Genomic DNA, 17,914 nt, shown 5'->3' on the forward strand with positions numbered 1-17,914 from the left:
AGGGCTTACAAAATTATGGGAAGGTCTGGGAAAGCAAAGGTAAGGGAAAACCACCACTGGCTTTCAGAGGTCAGAAGGTTTAAGGAATCAGAAAAACTCCACTGATGATCTCAGCTATAGTCAGCAGCAACGTAAGTGATTGTAGAAAGAATGCCCAGAAATCCAAATAAAACCTCGTGCCTGTCATTGTCCTTTACTTGCCCTTCTGCTGACAGGTAGAGTGGACCCCCATGACAGAATGTGCTCTTATAAGAAGACACCAGAGGGATGCCTAGGTGACTTATTCGTTTAAGTATCCAATTCTTTATGTCAGCTCAGGTCTTCACCTTAAAGTTCGTGGGTTCGCTGTCAATGCAGAATCTGCTTAGGATTCTCTCTCTCCTCTCTCTGCCCCTCCCACGCTCATGCTTCTTGGATGCTCTCGCTCTCAAAATAAATAAACATTTTTTAAAAAAAGACACTGGAGAGCTTGTACCTTCTCTCTGCCTACCCCATGAAGGCACAGTGAGAAGGTGGCAAGACAGGCAATGAGCCTTCACCAGAACCTAATCGCGCTGGCATGCTAGTCTCAGGCTCCCAGCCTCTACAACTGCGAGAAATAAATTCCTATTGTTTAAGCCACGCAGTCTATGATATTTTGTTATGGTAGCCCAAGCTAACTAATACACTAGGCTTCTTCCCTAAAATGCAGTGCCATCAGCACCTTTAATATCATATAGATGAAGAGGATGATAGTGAATAATAAACAATCTGCACAATTGTTTTGAGAATTATGATACATAGGACTATTCTCAATTCTTCACTCACTCCTTAATAAAGTTATACATCCACACTCTTTCCCACATGACTCTGCAGTGCACCCTACTGCAGTTGCATTCAGCCACATCGGACAATGGAATTTAGTAGATGTGAGGCAAGCAGTAGTTTTAAGTGTTTTTTTTTTCTTTTAACTTTATTTATTTTTGAAAGAAAGACAGAGTGTGAGCAGGGGAGGGGCAGAGAGAGAGAGACAGAGACAATCTGAAACAAGCTCCAGGCTCTGAGTTTTCAGCACAGAGCCAGATGGGGGCTCGAACTCACGAACCATGAGATCATGACCTGAGCCGAAGTCAGATGTTTAACCGACTGAGCCATTCAGGCGCCTCGCAAGCAGGAGTTCTAAATATATTTGTGTGGTTTCGCCTGCCTACTTATACTTCTGTTGTCTGCAATAAGAAGGGCATGCCTCCAGACAGCCACTGGCCCTGAGGAAGCAGACAGGAACCCAGCCCACAGCCCAGAGCCAAGGCCAGGCAATCCTGGAAACCAGCTGAGCCACAGACAACCCACAGACCTATGAGAGAGAAAATGAGTGTTTGTTATTGTAAACACTCAAGATTTTGATATTGTTTATTATGCCGCAAAAAATACTGCAAGGATTAAATATACAGCCAAAACAGTGCTTGGCACATAGTAACCATAATTATTTCAGGAATCTTGTAAATGACATAGCATGATGTAAGCAATCTATATATATAAGCAGTATATTCAGAGTTTTTGTTTAAAGATAATATCAGTTATGAATAGCAGGGCTTCAATATGTAAAAAAAAAGAAAGTTACATTTTACATTTTCTATATCAAAGAATATCTAATTTGAGCACCAGATGTTAGGGTTAGCAAGAAGTCTAAGAGCTGTCCTTTTTCCATGCCCATCCCCTTCTTGCCTGATATAAAACCCCCAACTTACATGGTCGCAGAGGAGGAAGGCCATACTTTTAGACAACTTGTGGAAGTAAACAGATTTCAAAAAATATTTTGTACCTTTCTGGGACACCTAAGACCCCAAACTATCTAAGTAATACATGCTCTCTATATTGCTGGAATCTGAGAGAGTAAATGTCACCCATTGTCTTAATTTATACTTATATTCCTAATTACTTAAATTAGAATTAGAATTAAGAGGATTTTACAGGGCTATTTGGAAGTAATAGTGGTTTTAAAAAAAAAAGGAGATGGTCTATCACCATTTTAATTTAATGTATCCTTAAAAAATGTAATCAGAGTAGTGTAAAAAGACAGAAGAGGATTTGTCTGAAGTGATATACACCAAGTTTGTGCATATGCAATTAAGTATACATCAGAATAAGTATATAGAAAACCATTCAAAGAATAGCATCATTCTTTGAAGGGCAATTTGGCAACACTTATCAAGAGCTATAAAGTTTTTATGTCCATGGACCTTGTAATCTCATTCTTAAAACAATCTAAATTAATAAATCAAAAGACAAAAGATATATTTATAAAGATGTTATATTCATTTCTAATTATGAAAAGTAAAAATAACCTAAACATAAGTGAGCTTTGGTAATGTAATTTGGTATGTAATTTTTAAGATTATACAATGTATTAAAAATAAACACTGCAGAATCCTAATAATCAACAAAAAGAATTAAAATAAGTACACTCAAAATAAATGTGTGGTTAAAAAAAAAAACCCACAGCATAAAAATAATGTGATTGCGTGTGACAGATGACTGGAAATGGAACACAGAGAGTTTGTGTGTAATATTTTACATGCTACATTTATATTTATATTCTAAACACATTTTGTAATAATAAAACCAAGAGAAAAATTATATGTTACTTTGTGCTAAAAATGATGGTCCCTAAAAACAGTACCAAAAGCTGGGTGGATCCATTTCCAGATCCTACTAGAAGGTGAACAGACAATTGTTATTGACTCTCACCTCCAAGACCAAGCAAAGATACCAAGAAAGGGATAAGAAATCCCTGAGATGAAGACAGAGGGCTGTTTTGAACTGATGTGAGAGGCAAAGAGGGAAAGACTGGCTTCATCAAGCACAAGAGGTGGCCCAGTATAGAAAGGATAGAAAACAGAATAAAATATAAAATGTACTGTTGGGGGTTGCCTAGGTAGCTCAGTCGGTTAAGCATCTGACTCTTGATCTCAGCTCAGATCATGATCTCCCGGGGTCAGGAGTTCCAGCCCCACATCAGGCTCTGTACTATCAGTGCTGAGTCTGCTTGAGATTCTCTCTCTCCCTCTCTCTCTGTCCCTCCCCTGCTCACACACTTTTTCAGAATAAATAAACTTAAAAAAAAAAAAAAAAAAAGAAGGAAAAGCTACTTTTAGGATAAAGAATACCCACCCTACACCTATAGCAAATCAGATTTGGTCCAAGTGATCTCAAAAACAAAGGCATATGACAGGCAGAAGCTACTGTGATGTGGTGTGAGAAGGAAGTAATGACTCTGGTTAAGTTGCTAGGCTTAAGGAAGGTTCCCACCTAAAGCTGCTCATTCCTAAGGGACAAGGAGCAAAGCCCCACATTAAGTTCTTTTGTTTGGGTGAGGAGAGATTTACCTCAGTTTTCACTGCCTGGGTCTCTCCACACCAAGGCTCATGCATAAACCCCATTGCTCACCCCCTGAGCTAATTGAGGTAACAGAAACAGGGGTCTGACTTTCCCCTATATGTTTTGCTTGACAGAATACCCCCAGAAAAAACAAGCCCATGAATCAAAAAGATAAGATATTTGAGGAGTACAACTATCTGGATTTTAGATTCCACCAGAAGCAAAAACATACACACAAATAAATTTAAATCAGCTTAATGAAATATTTTTAAGGGAAAGAATGTATCAATATGATTAAAACTTTATTAAAAGAGTGAGGCAGAGGGGAGCCTGGGTGGCTCCGTCAGTTAAGCATCTGACTCTTGATTTCGGCTCAGGTCACAATTTCACAGTTCATGGGTTTGAGCCCCACATCAAGCTCCGTGGTGACAGTGACCAGTCTGCTTGGGATTTTTTCTCTCTCTCTCTCTCTCTCTCTCCTTCTCTCCCTCTCTCTACCACTCCCCTTCTCTCTCTCTCTCCAGATTTCTCTCAAAATAAATAAACAAGTCACAGAAAGAGAAGAAATTTTAAAAGAGGAGTAAATATTTGAAGATGTAGATAAATGTTCGATTTTCTTAAAGATAATAGGCCTAAGATGGAAAGTGCCTACAGAGTGGCAAGAAGGAGAAAGAAAGAAAAATCCACACCACGTTATATTAATAATTAAAAATAAGAAAGACAAGGGCCCCTGAGTGGCTCAGTCAGTTAAGTATCCAACTATTGATATCCACTCAGGTCATGATCTTGCAGCCATGAGATCGAGCCTCAAGTTAAGCTCAGCACTGAGCAAGGAGCCTGCTTGGGACTCTCTCTCCCTCTCTGCCCCTCCTCCACTCACTCTCTGTCTCAAAATAAATAACCATTTTTTAAAAAAATAAAGGATAAAAGAGGCACCTGGGTGGCTCCGTCAGTTAAGCATCCAACTTCAGCTCAGGTCATGATATCGCAGTCTAGGGGTTCAATTCCCATGGCAGGCTCTTGTGCTGACAGCTCAGAGCCTGGACCCTGCTTTGGATTCTCTGTCTCCTTCTCTCCCTCTGCCCCTCCCTTGCTCATGCTCTCTCTCTCTCTCTCTAAAAAAACTAAATAAACATTTTAAAAAATAAATTTAAAAAAAAGAATAAGAAAGATAATGGAAAAACCTTAAAGGCTATCCAAAAGAAAAAGCATATCACATCAAAGAAATACAAATCAAGTTATTCAGAAGCAACACTGCCCTTTACATAAAGTCTTTACATAAAGACTATGTAAACAGAATTTCCAAAGTATTGAAGAAAAAACCTTAGAATTTAGAATTTTATTATCCAGCCCCAAATTAAATCAAATCTAAGTCTTGATAAATACATTCTCAAGAATATAAGGCCTCAAAAGGTTTGCTATGGGAAGACCCATGATGAAAACAGGGTGGGGACACACTTAAATAAGAGGACAAATACAAGAGATGCTGTAAGTGATATGTGAATAAGAGATCAAATATCTTGGTTGCTACCCTAAAGTTGGTTGTTAATATTAAAGAGAGGGCGAGAAAGAAATCTGTGATCAAAATAGAAGAAGAAACATTCTAATAAAACCCATTTCAAAAGCTTAGATGCTATCAGTGTGTTGAGAGTTAGGTTCTCACAAGGGATGTAAAGGATTTAAACTGTGGTTCACCAACCTAGCTGGTCTGTGAAACGTTTGTCAGTTCTTGACAAGAGAAGTTTGTTGCGCCAAAGTGTGTATCAATCACATCACTAAATATACTGCTTAGGTCAGGTAACATGATTTTTACATAAAGATATTCTCAATGAAAGGAGTGGTGCTTTATTTTTACATTCTCTAGCATGAGGTCCTTATCTCATTATGGATCAGTAACAATTCCCAGATGAGCATTTTGAGTAGATATAGCTATTAATTTAAAGGAGAGAAGGAGATGACGTGGGTGAAAAGAAACAGGAATCGAGAAAAAAAACAGAAATAATGAGATATTTTGAACAGGTCCAAATATATTAATAATTAATTAGCATAAATAAATATTAACTACATTTTAAAAGATAAAATCACAGTTTGGATTTTATAAAATCTAAAATATGCTGTTTAGGGGCGCCTGGGTGGCTTAGTCGGTTAAGCGTCCGACTTTCGCTTGGGTCATGATCTCGCGGTTCGTGGGTTCGAGCCCCGCGTCGGGCTTTGTGCTGACTGCCAGCTCAGAGCCTGGAGCCTGTTTCAGTCTGTGACTCCCTCTCTCTCTGACCCTCCCCTGCTCATGCTGTCTCTACCTCTCTCCTAGAAATAAATAAAACATTAAAAAAAAAATTAAAAAAAAAATAAATAAAATAAAATAAAATATGCTGTTTATAAAAGATATTCCTAAAGCATAAGAACACATAAAAGTTTAAAGTAAAAGGATAGAAAATTGAATATGAAGCAAATTTAACCAAAAGAAAGTTGCCTACAGCCATTAATAACAACATACAAAATAAATGTCAAAGTAAAACATGTTATTAAGGACAGAGAATTCAACTCACTATTTAATGTAATTATCCAAGAAGATAAAGTAGTTTTAAATATGTAGTTACTAATAAAATTGCCTGAAAGTATATGAAGTAAATTTTACTGGAGCTGCAGGAATAGAGCAATAAACCCACTATTATAGTGAGGAATTTCAGCACACTACTCTCAATTACTGAAAAGTCAAAGAGAAAAGAAAATGACAGATATACAGTATCTGAATTACACAACTAAAAAACAATCTAACGAACATATGACACTTAGAATAAAAATATTATTCTCAAGTACAGATGACTATAAAAATTTATCATGAATTAGGACATATAGAAAGTCACAAGAATATTATAAAAATAAATATGTAATTAGACATTAATATACAAATATAAATTTTTAATTCCCATTTACTAGACATTTATTTTTCAAAATCCTGATAAATAACTTGTGAATGAAAATGACATCATAATGGAAATTTTTAAATATCTAGAACTGAGGGCTGCCTGGTGGTTCAGTCAGTTAAGCATCTTGAACTCTTGGTTTTGGCTCAGGTCATGAGCTCACTCACTGTTTGTGAATTCAAGCCCCACATCAGGCTCTGTGCTAACAGTGCAGAGCCTGCTTGGGATTCTCTCTCCCTCTCTCTCTCTGCCCCTCCTCTGCACATTTGCTCTCTCTCTCTCTCTCTCTCAAAACAAATAAACTTAAAAAAAATAAAATAACATATCTAGAACTGATTTAAATTTTTTAATTCTATATCAAAATTTATGTGATACAAAAAAAGCAGTGATCTGAGGGAAATGTATAGCCTTAAACATTACTATTGATGACAAAAATTGAAAGCCTCAAAATCAATGAATTAATTACCCATCTTAAGAGATTAGAAAAGGAGCAACAGGATAAAACTTAAAAAAAAAAAAAAAACACACAAGCTAAGAGATGAATGAAAACAAAGAATGGAGAAGATTAACAAAGCTAAAATGCCATAATATGGCTATTTGGAAAAACTAACAAAATAAATAAGCTTTGGCAAAATTAATCAGGATGAATAAAGACACAAATGTTTTTATAAATAAAAACAATTATTATAGGAAAAATAGGAGTTAAAATGATTTTAAAAGACTTCTAAACAAGATGGAAAACCAGAAACCAGATTGACTCAACTGTCAGAAACAGCTAAAAACACTAAAAAAAAAAAAAAGGGCAAAAAAAATATGGAACAGTAGTTTTTAGATATTAGTCATTACACAACAATTGACAGCAAATGATGCCTGAGAGAAGGGAAATTTGAGGGGAGCCCCACAATCACCCCATCAGCTTACTGCCTGGGAGAGTTTTCAGACTTCCACTTAGTAAGAATCTGTAGCATACTGCTAGTGGGAATGTATATTAGTGCAACCACTTTGTTACAGGATTTGGCACTGTATTCTATAGCTGAAGATTTACATAGCCGGTAGCCTAGCAATTCATTCCACTCCTAGGTGTGTATCAATAGAAATTCTAGCACCTGTAGGACAGAATAGATGTAAAAGACTGTTAATACCAGCACTGTTCACAATAGCAAAAACCTGAAAACATCACAAATATTTATTCACAGGAAAACTGTATGAATGAACCATGCTATACATACATAGCAGTCAGAACTAATTAACTACACGGGAACTTGTTGGCATAAGGATAACTCCTAACAATAAGATATTAATGTGGAAAAATAAAGTCCCTAAAGAATAAGTTGAGCATGATGCTCTTTCTGGAAAGTTAAAAATAACTAAGATAAAGGATACATAAAAATCAGTAAAAATACAATTTATCTATGTGAAAAGGAAAGTAACTTCCACTTCTAGGAGCATAGATGTATTTTGCCTTGTTCTTCCCACTAAGTATAAGTAAAAACTCTGCATATAATATATAAGACAAACATCATCCTGTACATTACATACCCATGACTTTTTGATTTTATAACTGTTACTTTGTAGTGTTGACCCCCTTTACCTATTTCACCTTCCAGGATATGCCTGGAGTATTGGTGATCCCAGTCAACAAAACAACACCCAGTCGCCTCCACCCGCTGGTTCTTAGAGGTCGTCATAGAATTTTCTCCTCACCACTCAATCATATCTACTTACATGAGCCATCACCAAAAGAAGAAATCTTTCCAGAGACCAAGAGATATTTCACACTGTATAGTTTTGCGGGCTGCAGTTTCTTTGTTCATTTCATCCAGTCGCTAAACACAGGAAGTCAGGATGGTACCCAAATGGGGAAGACCGTGGTAGACGTTAAGAATGAAGCTCAGATTCAGGGGTTTCCTCGGGCCTGTCGGCTAGAGGGACGTGACCTCCTCCTGCCTGCAAGGAGCTTAAACACGGACATGACCATTGAAAACACAGCTGCTCCTGTTCATCAGGAAAACAGCAGTCAGCATGCCAATCCCTCACCTCTAGGTTATGGAGGTTTTCCAAACTCTGTACCTCTGAAATAACGTGCCATGTCATGGTATTTCTGGCAACTGACCACTTCGGAATGGAGATATGATCAACAGGTGTCAGGGTCTATTACAACCGCTGCCCCAGAGACACCTCTGAAAACATTTTTGGTAGGCAGCGGTGGATGAATGCCATTAACAACTTGGGTGAGGCTGCCAAGAGGTGTAGACATGAAGCAACTGTGGCTTACAGGGCCGTCTCCCTTCTCTGTCACTGGAAACACAATCAGACGGAACTCATCGGAACGGTTTGCACAGAACGGTCCACAACCTCTGGGTCGGGGGGCAAGGGAGGTTTATCTTCACTTCTGCAGAATGGATGGGGCAGGGGCTTCGCACGCAGCTGCCGGACGGGTCCCATGGGGGCAGCGGACAGAGATGGCAGAGGCCACTGCGGACACCGCGGTCCAGGTCCTGGTTCGCATGGGTAATCCCTGCCCCGCCGTGCTTCCTCAGGCCAAGCGGTGCCGCCGCATCTGCTGGGGCAGGAAAAACGCGGGCTGCGGCTTCTTGCACCGGCAGCCATACTCCACACCTCCGGCCACGGACTTCCTGCGCACCACGTGGCTGGGTCCGCCGGAAGCTCTTCCGGTGCAAAGTTCCTGCTGGCGCCGCACTCTGATAACAGGACCCCGCTGGGATCGCTTTTCCGGTTAAACCGCCTCAGGCAGGAGCGGGAGCGCCGCCGCGGCAGAGCTGCCTCCGTGTGGAAATTGCTTTTCAAGAGCACAAACAGCACTGCTTTTCATGGATCCTTCTTCCCTCAGTTGACACCTGGGAATCTCGTGCCACCGCTGCCTCACAGCCTGCTGCAGGAACCCCTCTACTTCCCTCGCCAGGAGGATGTTGGCGTCCCAGAGAGGCTGGTCGTCCATCGCAAAAACTGTCACATTCTAGCAGGTGTGAGGTGATATCTATTGTGGCTTTTATTTGCATTTCCTTGAGGATGAGTGATATTGATCATCTTTTCATGTGTCTGTTGGTCACCTGTATATCTTCTTTGGAGAAACGACTGTTCATGTCTTCTGCCCATCTTTTCATGAATTATTTGTTTTTTGGATGTTGAGTTGTAAAATTTCTTTATATATTTTGGATAATAACTCTTTATCAGATATGTCACTTGCAAATATCTTCTCCCGTTCAGCGGTTCCTTTAGTTTTGTTGGTTGTTTCCTGTGCTGTGCAGAAGCTTTTTATTTTCATGTAGTCCCAATAGTTTAATTTTGCTTTTGTTTCCCTGAGCTCAGGCGACATATCTAGAAAGACGTTGCTATATCCAGTGTCTGAGAGATTACTGCCTGTGCTCTCCTCTAAGATTTTTATGGTTTCAGGTCTCACATTTAGATCCTTAATCCATTTTGAGTTTATTTTCGTGTATGATAGAAGAAAGTGGTATGCTAAGTGCACAGGAATTAAAACTTAAATAAATAGATAAGTAGATATATAAATAAATAAATAGTTCTTCATAGACTGAAACTTTAAAAAAAAATTCTCACCGTGCAGTTCAAGTCCAGGTGCTGAGGTCAGCTTATATAGCATGGTGTACACCATGGTGACTATAGTCAATAATACTTTATTGCATATTTTAAAGTTGCCAAGACAGGAGTAGATCTTAAAAGTTCTCACAAGAAAAACAAATGTTTTGCAACTATATATGGTGACAGATGTTCATTAGACTTATTGTGATCATTTCACAATATACATAGAATTATCATGTTGTATACCTGAAACTAATATAATGTTATATACATCAAATTTATAAATAAATTTAAAAAAAAAAAGCAAATATCAGAAGACCTGAAAAGTGGAGCCATCTAGGGATGTTGGGACCTAGTGAAGGATGGCAAAGGATGTTGAAGCTGGTGAGCTTTCTGTATTTTCTTTTTGCTTTATATATGCCAGATGTAAAGCTGAAGAAGCTAGCAACATAGAAACACCCATGGACACAGAGGAAGAAAAAAGCCCCAACAAAACCTACTCTCCCTAGTCAAAGAACCAGGAAAAAGACAGCCTAGCACGCAGAGAACCTGTAGGCAAAAACTGCTCTATTCCAGCAAACACCACTGAAAAAATTGCATCCTAACCCCTGCCAGCAAAGACTGAGTGAACAGACTAGACTTCCAACCCCACCACCCACAATCCCACCACCACCACAACAGGCTATAACAAAGAACTCCAAACCACCAACAGGGGTGATGTGAAAGACAGTAGAGCCAAGACTTTGATGTCCACCATACAGTACTGAGGTCTTCCATGGGTTCAGGGGGGACAAGGTGGGGAACCTAGATTTCCCTCCAACCTGGCAGTAACCTTTCGTTCCACTGTGGCAGTATGAGAGGAAGCTTTGGGGAGATTCAGGACCTTCCTCACCACCCAGAAGTAATAAGGCTACAGGGAGACCACATGAGGAGCAGCAATGAGGGGCACCTAGGTGGCTCAGTCAGTTAAGTGTCCAACTTCAGCTCAGGTCATAATCTCACAGTTGATGAGTTTGAGCCCCACGTCGGGCTCTGTGATGACACCTCAGAGCCTGGAGCCTAATTTAGCTTTTGTGTCTCCTTTCTCTGCCCCTACCCTGCTCATGTTCTGTCTTTCTCTCTCTCTCTCTCTCTCTCTCAAAAATAAATGAACTTTTTTTAAAAAGATAATTATCTTTTTTAAAAAGACAGAGATGATAGTAATGTTAATGTTATCTGATAAAGATTTTAAAGCAGCCATGATATGAAATGCATGTGCACAATTATAAGCACATTTGAAACAAATGAAAAAATTAAAAGTCTCAGTAAAAAAATAAATAAATAAAACAGTATTGGAAAGAAGGTAAAAATAAGAAATAATGGAAATTTTAGAACTCAAAAAAAATTTCTAATTAAATAAAAACCTCACTGGGTAGGATCAATAGCAGAATGGATGCACAAACAAAAAGTAGAATAAAATAAGTAAAAATTAGCAAATCTAAACAATAGGAAAAAATTCAACCAAAAATATTAACAGAACTTTAGATACCAATTCTACAAAATCTCTTCTAACAAGAAAGTATAAAATAGAAAGGAAAAGGATACTTCCCGATTCATTTATGAAGCCAGTTTTAGCCTGATACCAAAACACAGACAGTACTAAAATAGAAATCTACAGGCCAACATCCCTAAAGAACATAGATGCAAAAATCCTTAAAATATTTTAATAAAATCCTTAAAATAAAAATAAAATGTCAGCAACTAGAATTAAACAGTATATGAAAAGAATTTTATGCTATGACCAAATGGAGCCTTACAAATTCCCAGAAGAAAAATCCCAGGATTATATCAATAGATGCAGAAAAGTATTGACAAAATTCAATACTCATTTATTTAAAAAACTCTCGGCAATGTGGATGAAACTGGAGAGTATCATGCTAAGTGGCATAAGTCAGGCAAAGAAAGATAGATACCATATGTTTTCACTCATATGTGTATCTTGAGAAACTTAACAGACCATGAGGGAGGCAAAGGGGAGGAAAAAAGTTACAGAGAGGAAGGGAGGCAAACCATAAGATACTCAAATACTGAGAATAAACTGAGGGTTGATGGGGGGTGGGGGAGAGGGGAAAGTGAGTGACGGGCATTGAAGAGGGTACTTGTTGGGATGAGCACTGGGTGTGGTACGGAAACCAATTTGACAATAAGTTATCTTTAAAAAAAAAAAAAAAGGAAAAAAAAAGCAAGAATAAAGAGCCCTAATAAAGAACATCTTTAAAAACCTTCCAACAGCTGTTATATTTATGGTGAAATACTGATGCTTTCCCCTGAAGATTAGGAATAAAATAAGGGTATCAACTTTCACGACTTTTATTCCAGAAGGTCTAGCCAATGCAATAATGCAAGAAAATGATATAAAAGCATACAGATCAGAAAGGAGGGTATAAAAGTGTCCCTGGTGCAGAGGACTGATTGTCTACATAGAAGATCCCAAGGTGCTCTCTTCGGCAGCACATATACTAAAAGTAGAAAGAAGATCCCAAGGAATTTCCAAAGAAAACCTCCTACGACTTATAAGTTAATTCAGTAAGGTTGCAGGATACAAATAAACAAAAATATCAATTATATTTCTATACCCTAGCAATAAATACATGTGGACACCAAAATTTAAAATATATCATTAAAAATTGCATAAAAATAGGTGTAAATCAAACACCACATGTACAGGATTTGTACTACAAACTATAGAACATTAATAAAGATTTAAATAAAAGAAGAGCCAAAGCACATTCATGAATTAATAGATTCAACATGGGAAAGCTCTCAGTTCTCCCCAAATTGATACATGGGTTTAACACAATTCTACCGAAGTCCCAGCAAGGGATGTAGACAAAGTTATTCTAGAGTTTATATGGAAAGGCAAAGGAACAATAAAAATTCACCAAGTATACTCCTGAGCATTTATCCTAGAGAAGTGAAGACTTATGTTTAAAAAAAAAAAAAACTCTTCACAAATATTCATAGCAACTTTATTTGTATAGCTCAAAACTGAAACAATCCAATTATCATGTGTTGGGTAATGGTTAAAACTGCAGTACATCCATACCATGGAATACTACTTGCCAATTAAAAGGAGTGAAATTGGTACATGCAACAGTCTGTATGAGTTTCCAGAGAATTATGCTGAGAGGGAAAAAAAATCCCAAAATGAATCAGATCCATTTGTAAAACATGCTTGAAATGACAAAACTGTAAAAGTGGGGAACGATTTAGAAGTTACTAGGGCTAACGAGAGATTGAGGGCCAGAGAGATGCTGGTATGACTACGACATAACTGATCCTTTTTGTGATGGAAATATTTTCTTTAGTGTTTACTTATTTGTTTTGAGAGAGGGGGAGGGAGAGCATGCCTGAGTAAGAGAGGATCCTGTACAGGCTCTGACTGTCAGCACAGAGCAGGACGCAGGGCTCCATCTCAACACTGTGAGATCTTGACACGAGCTGAAGTCAAAGGTCGGATGGACGCTTAATGGACTGAGCCATGCAGGCGCCCCTCAGTGATGGAAATATTTTATGTCTTGACTGTATCAGTGTTAACATTCTGATTATAATGTTATACTATAGTTTTTCAAGATGTTGCCACTGGGGGAATTTGGGTAAAGGGTACACAGAATCTTTCTGTTATTACTTAAAAGGTGTGTGAATCTCAAATTATTTCAGGATAATGGCTGATATTTTTACAGATAGGAAAACAATGAAACGAGCAATACAGTTTCAGAATGATGGTAATCTTGTGTAGAGAGTCAGGAGATAGAGGAAGGGAAGACCATTTAGTTGTAGGATTTATCAAGGTCCTTGCTCATATTTACGGTGATGAGTTTGCAGAGTTTATCATATGATTAATGATACCTAAGTAGATAATTAAAAGTGAAAGTTTAAAAATGAAACATGACAGTTTTAAATTCGGTCTCAGAATCTTATATTCTCAATAAAATATGGTGGTTGGACAATGCTATAAATTCACCTAACTCATTTATTTTCCTCTCAGGTTCAGAGAAAGGCTGCTTGGAGAACCACCCCAGAGAGCCTCCTGACTATGGATATCTGCATTGGCTACTGCAGGAGCTAGAAAGAAACCTGGTTTAAGCCACTGTGATTTGCATGTTTATTTATTATTACACTGCCATCTAGCCTACTCTAATACACGTGCTTAAAAAGAGCCCCGATACGTGATGAGAACTCACAGCAATGAAAACTAGCACTAGCATTTTATTGCTAAAATCTGGAGAAATGGCCACTGTTTGTAAAGTCCTTAGAATTGGATTGAGAAATATAACTGGTGATCCATGAATGTGTTGGCACTGGGTTGCAGAAAACCTGATGGCTGAAAAGAAGGTAGAAAGATGCTTTGCCCTCCCCACTGTCTGCCCTGGCTCAGAAATGCAAAGACACTGCCAACCAAACAATGGAGCCACCACTCCTCGACTACAGTGAAGCTTCCAACAAATGCTGGCTCCCTCCTCTTCCACTTCTAGCCCATCCTCGCCAGATTCATTGTAAGTAAAAGGACATTATAGGTGTATTTAAAACTCCCTTGTGACCTTCTCAAATTCTCCGTTTTTCTTTATTTATCTGCTCTGAATATGATGTCTGTCATTTCTGTCTATATTTTTATACTTTTACTATGTGTGTATTTGTCCCAAAGTAATATAGCTTGAACTATTTTTTTAATGTCATTTATTCTTGAGAGAGAGAGAGAGAGAGAGAGAGCATGAGCAGGGGAGGGGTAGAGAGAGAGGGAGACACAGAATCTGAAGCAGGCTCCAGGCTCTGACCTGTCAGTACAGAGCCCCACATGAGACTTGAACTCACAAACTGTGAGATCATGACCTGAGCCGAAGTCAGAGGCTTAACCGAATGAGCCACCCAGGCACCCCTAGCATGGGCTATTTTAAAAGATTTATTTCAACACTAGTCTAGCCTATGAATCCTTCGGCAACTTGCATTGTCATTTAATGCCATGTTTTCTATATTTATTCAAATCTGTAACAGTTTGTTCATGTTAACTGCTACATATATTCAATATTCCACAATTTTTGTTCATACTTCTATTAGTATGTTGCATATACATTTTGGCTATTAGAATTTATATTCCAAAGAGCATTTTTGTGTGTCTCATTATGCATATTTGTAAGCATTCTCTCAGGCATCTATGTAAGAGTATAAAAATCTATGACTATTCTGGATGTAGTCAAGTTACTGTCACTGTAGTATACCAGTTTATGCTGCCATCAGTAGAATATGGATTTCTATTTCTCCTCATATTCAATAATAATTAATATTTTCAGACTTCTAATGAGTATAAAATGCTCATTTTGAGTAATCTCATTTTTAAATCTTCAGTTTCCTGATTATCAGTGAACTTGAGCATTTTTCATATGCTTATTGGCCACTTAGGGTGTAATTCTATTCATCACTTGTTCATATCTCTTGTCCATTTTCCAACTACGCCTTCTTTTTTCTTATTGATTTATAGAATTTTCTGCATGGGGCACTTGAATGGCTCAGTTGGTTGAGCGTCTGACTTCAGCTCAGGTTGTGATCTCACGGTTGGTGAGTTTGAGCCCTGCATCAGGCTCTCTGCTGTCAGCATGAGGCCTGCTTCAGATTCTCTGTCCCCCTCTCTCTCTGCACCTCCCCCAGTCGCTCACTCTCTTTCTCTCCCTCTCTCTCTCTCTCAAAAATAAATAACATTTAAAAAATTTTTCTATGTATTCAACATATTAATTATTACTCACTTATATGCTTTGAAAATAATTTCTCACGGTCTATGGCTTTTCTGTTCACCTCACTAATGAAATCTTCTGCCATGTAAACCTTACATACAAAATTTACCAGCCAAAAATCTTTTCCTTTATGATTTAAGGTTTGTGGGTCTATCCCACCACTTTATAATGTCAGCTCTTTCACTTACCAAACATTTATATATACATGACAATATTTCTGGTTCTCTATTCTGTTGTATTGATCTGTTGGTTTATTCCTATATCAATTATTACTGCAGCTTCACTAAAAGTTCTGATGTCTGCTAAACCACATTCCCCAGCCCATTTTCTTAAATTGTTTTTGCTATTCCTGTCCTATTACTCTTTAAATAAAGTTTAGGATTGACTTGCAAGTTTGCCTTTAAAAAAGACTTTTTAATATTTAGAGAACAAACAAAACTTTCTTTTATGTAATTATCTTTTCAGAATCAATAATAGAGAGGATGCTAACAATTAATGCATGTCAAAAAAATTTTTAAGATAATGATTTATGTTACTAAACAAATGCGTGCAGGTATCATAAAAACGTTATGTATTTTTTCTATATGAAGTTCTTGGTAGAGGGCATGAGGGACTGCTGGGCTGGGAAGACTAGATATGACTTCACTTTTTTGAATCCCAGAGACTAGCAACCTCTGAAGATCACATAATAATTAAAACTGTCAATTCAGTGTGTTTCATTTAAGAAACTTTTAATGGAGAAAAGAGTTAAGATACTTAATTCCACTGAGATGCCGTAGACAACACTTTGATATTGCACTCCATTGATCAGAATTATTTTTTTTCTGAGCCAAGTGCATTTTCAATTGCAAAATAGAATAAAATAAATTTCCTTTAATTCTTTGCTGTTCAAAGAATTTGTGTATTGTATTAGTCAGGATTCTCTAGAGAAACAGAACCAGTAGAATGTGTGCATGTATAGAAAGAGAGATCATTTTAAGGAAATGGCTCATATAATTATTGAGGCTGGCAAGTCCAAAATCTCTAGGGTAGGCAGGCAGGCTGAATACCCATGGAAGAAATAATGCTGTAATTTGAGTTCAAAGGCAAAATTCATCAGCTGGCAAAATTCCCTCTTCTTTGGAGAGGTCAGTTTTTTTCTTAAGACCCTCAACTTATTGGATGAGGCCCACCAACATCATGGAAAGTCATCTTCTATACTCGAAGTCAACTAATTTAAATGTTGATCTCATCCAAAAAATACATTTACAGAATCCATTAATGTTTAGCCAACCATCTGAGTACCATGATCTGGCCAAATTCACACATAAAATTAACTGTCACAGGTATTCGAAATGAATTTCATAAAATATATGAAACTAGATATTTCAGGAAACACTTTCTGCAAGGAAAAAGAAACGTGACAGTGTTACAGGATAAATCCTTTTTTTTTTTTTTTGAGAGAGAGAGCAAGGGAGAGGAGCAAAGGGAGAGAGAGAGAGAATCTTAAGCAGCACAGAGCCCAATACAGGGCTCAACCCCACAACCCTGGGATCATGACCTGAGCCTAAATCAGTCACTCAAATGACTGATCCACTCAGGTGCCTCAAGATAAATTCTACGCTATGGGCTAGTAAAGAAAAACTTGCTTTTGTCAATAAATGTGTTTTCTGAACATTCTAAATTAAATACAAAAAGGGAGAAACTGATGAAGTTTCATATTTCATACTGTTCTAGAGTCTCCACATAGAGTTAGGGTTTTGTCTCCTGAGTTTTCAGGGATAGGAGAATTGACTTTTCTAATTTTGCTAAGAGGTTAACGAGGTCATTCATACCAATATTTTTCCCAGTATTTTTTTTCAGTTTGAACTAAATTCTTTTTTATCTGAATCTCAACTTAAAAATGTTGGTCATGTAAAAATGCTGTAAAGATTTTTTATCAAGTTGGACATAAAATAGCTTTTTTATTCTAGTATTTCAGGAATTGAATGACTTTTGAACACAAAGCTAAAATCCGCCATCTCGTGTAAACTCGGAATCATAGTTGCATTGGTGTTTGGCAATTATAGCTGGGCTATTTTATTGCCGTCATATTCTCCATATATTTCTTCTTTAAAAGGAAATTGCTTGAAAAAAAAATCCAGTGACTCCCAGCTTTTCCTGCCAATTGTCTAATTGACTGTAACTAGGCTCTATGGGCTGTCTGTATGCATAATATGCCAGATTTTCAGACAACAAAGAATTGGACAAGCACCTATTGTGTGTGTGCTGGTGGAGGGAGGTGAGTAAAACTTTTCAAGTTGCCCAAGGATGAGAAGGCAAGGA

The 17,914-nt window shown here is 37.7% G+C and overlaps 1 protein-coding gene across 2 annotated transcripts in view; it reads left to right on the top strand.

Annotated features, from left to right (window-relative positions):
- Positions 1–9,011: 9,011 nt before the first annotated feature.
- GYG1 (glycogenin 1) overlaps positions 9,012–17,914 on the top strand; it is a 96,033-nt gene continuing 87,130 nt past the window's right edge. The window contains exons 1-2 of one of the 2 annotated variants that reach the window (XM_077765871.1): positions 9,012–9,268; positions 13,873–14,380. In XM_077765871.1, coding sequence (XP_077621997.1) covers positions 14,331–14,380 — 50 coding nt within the window. In that variant the 5' untranslated portion in view covers positions 9,012–9,268; positions 13,873–14,330. The remainder of the gene's footprint in view (positions 9,269–13,872; positions 14,381–17,914) is intronic. The other variant, XM_077765869.1, reaches the window with a different exon arrangement.

This window comes from Crocuta crocuta, unplaced genomic scaffold (genome assembly GCF_008692635.1).
Source record: "Crocuta crocuta isolate KB4526 unplaced genomic scaffold, BGI_CrCroc_1.0 scaffold54, whole genome shotgun sequence".
Lineage (NCBI taxonomy): Eukaryota > Metazoa > Chordata > Mammalia > Carnivora > Hyaenidae > Crocuta > Crocuta crocuta.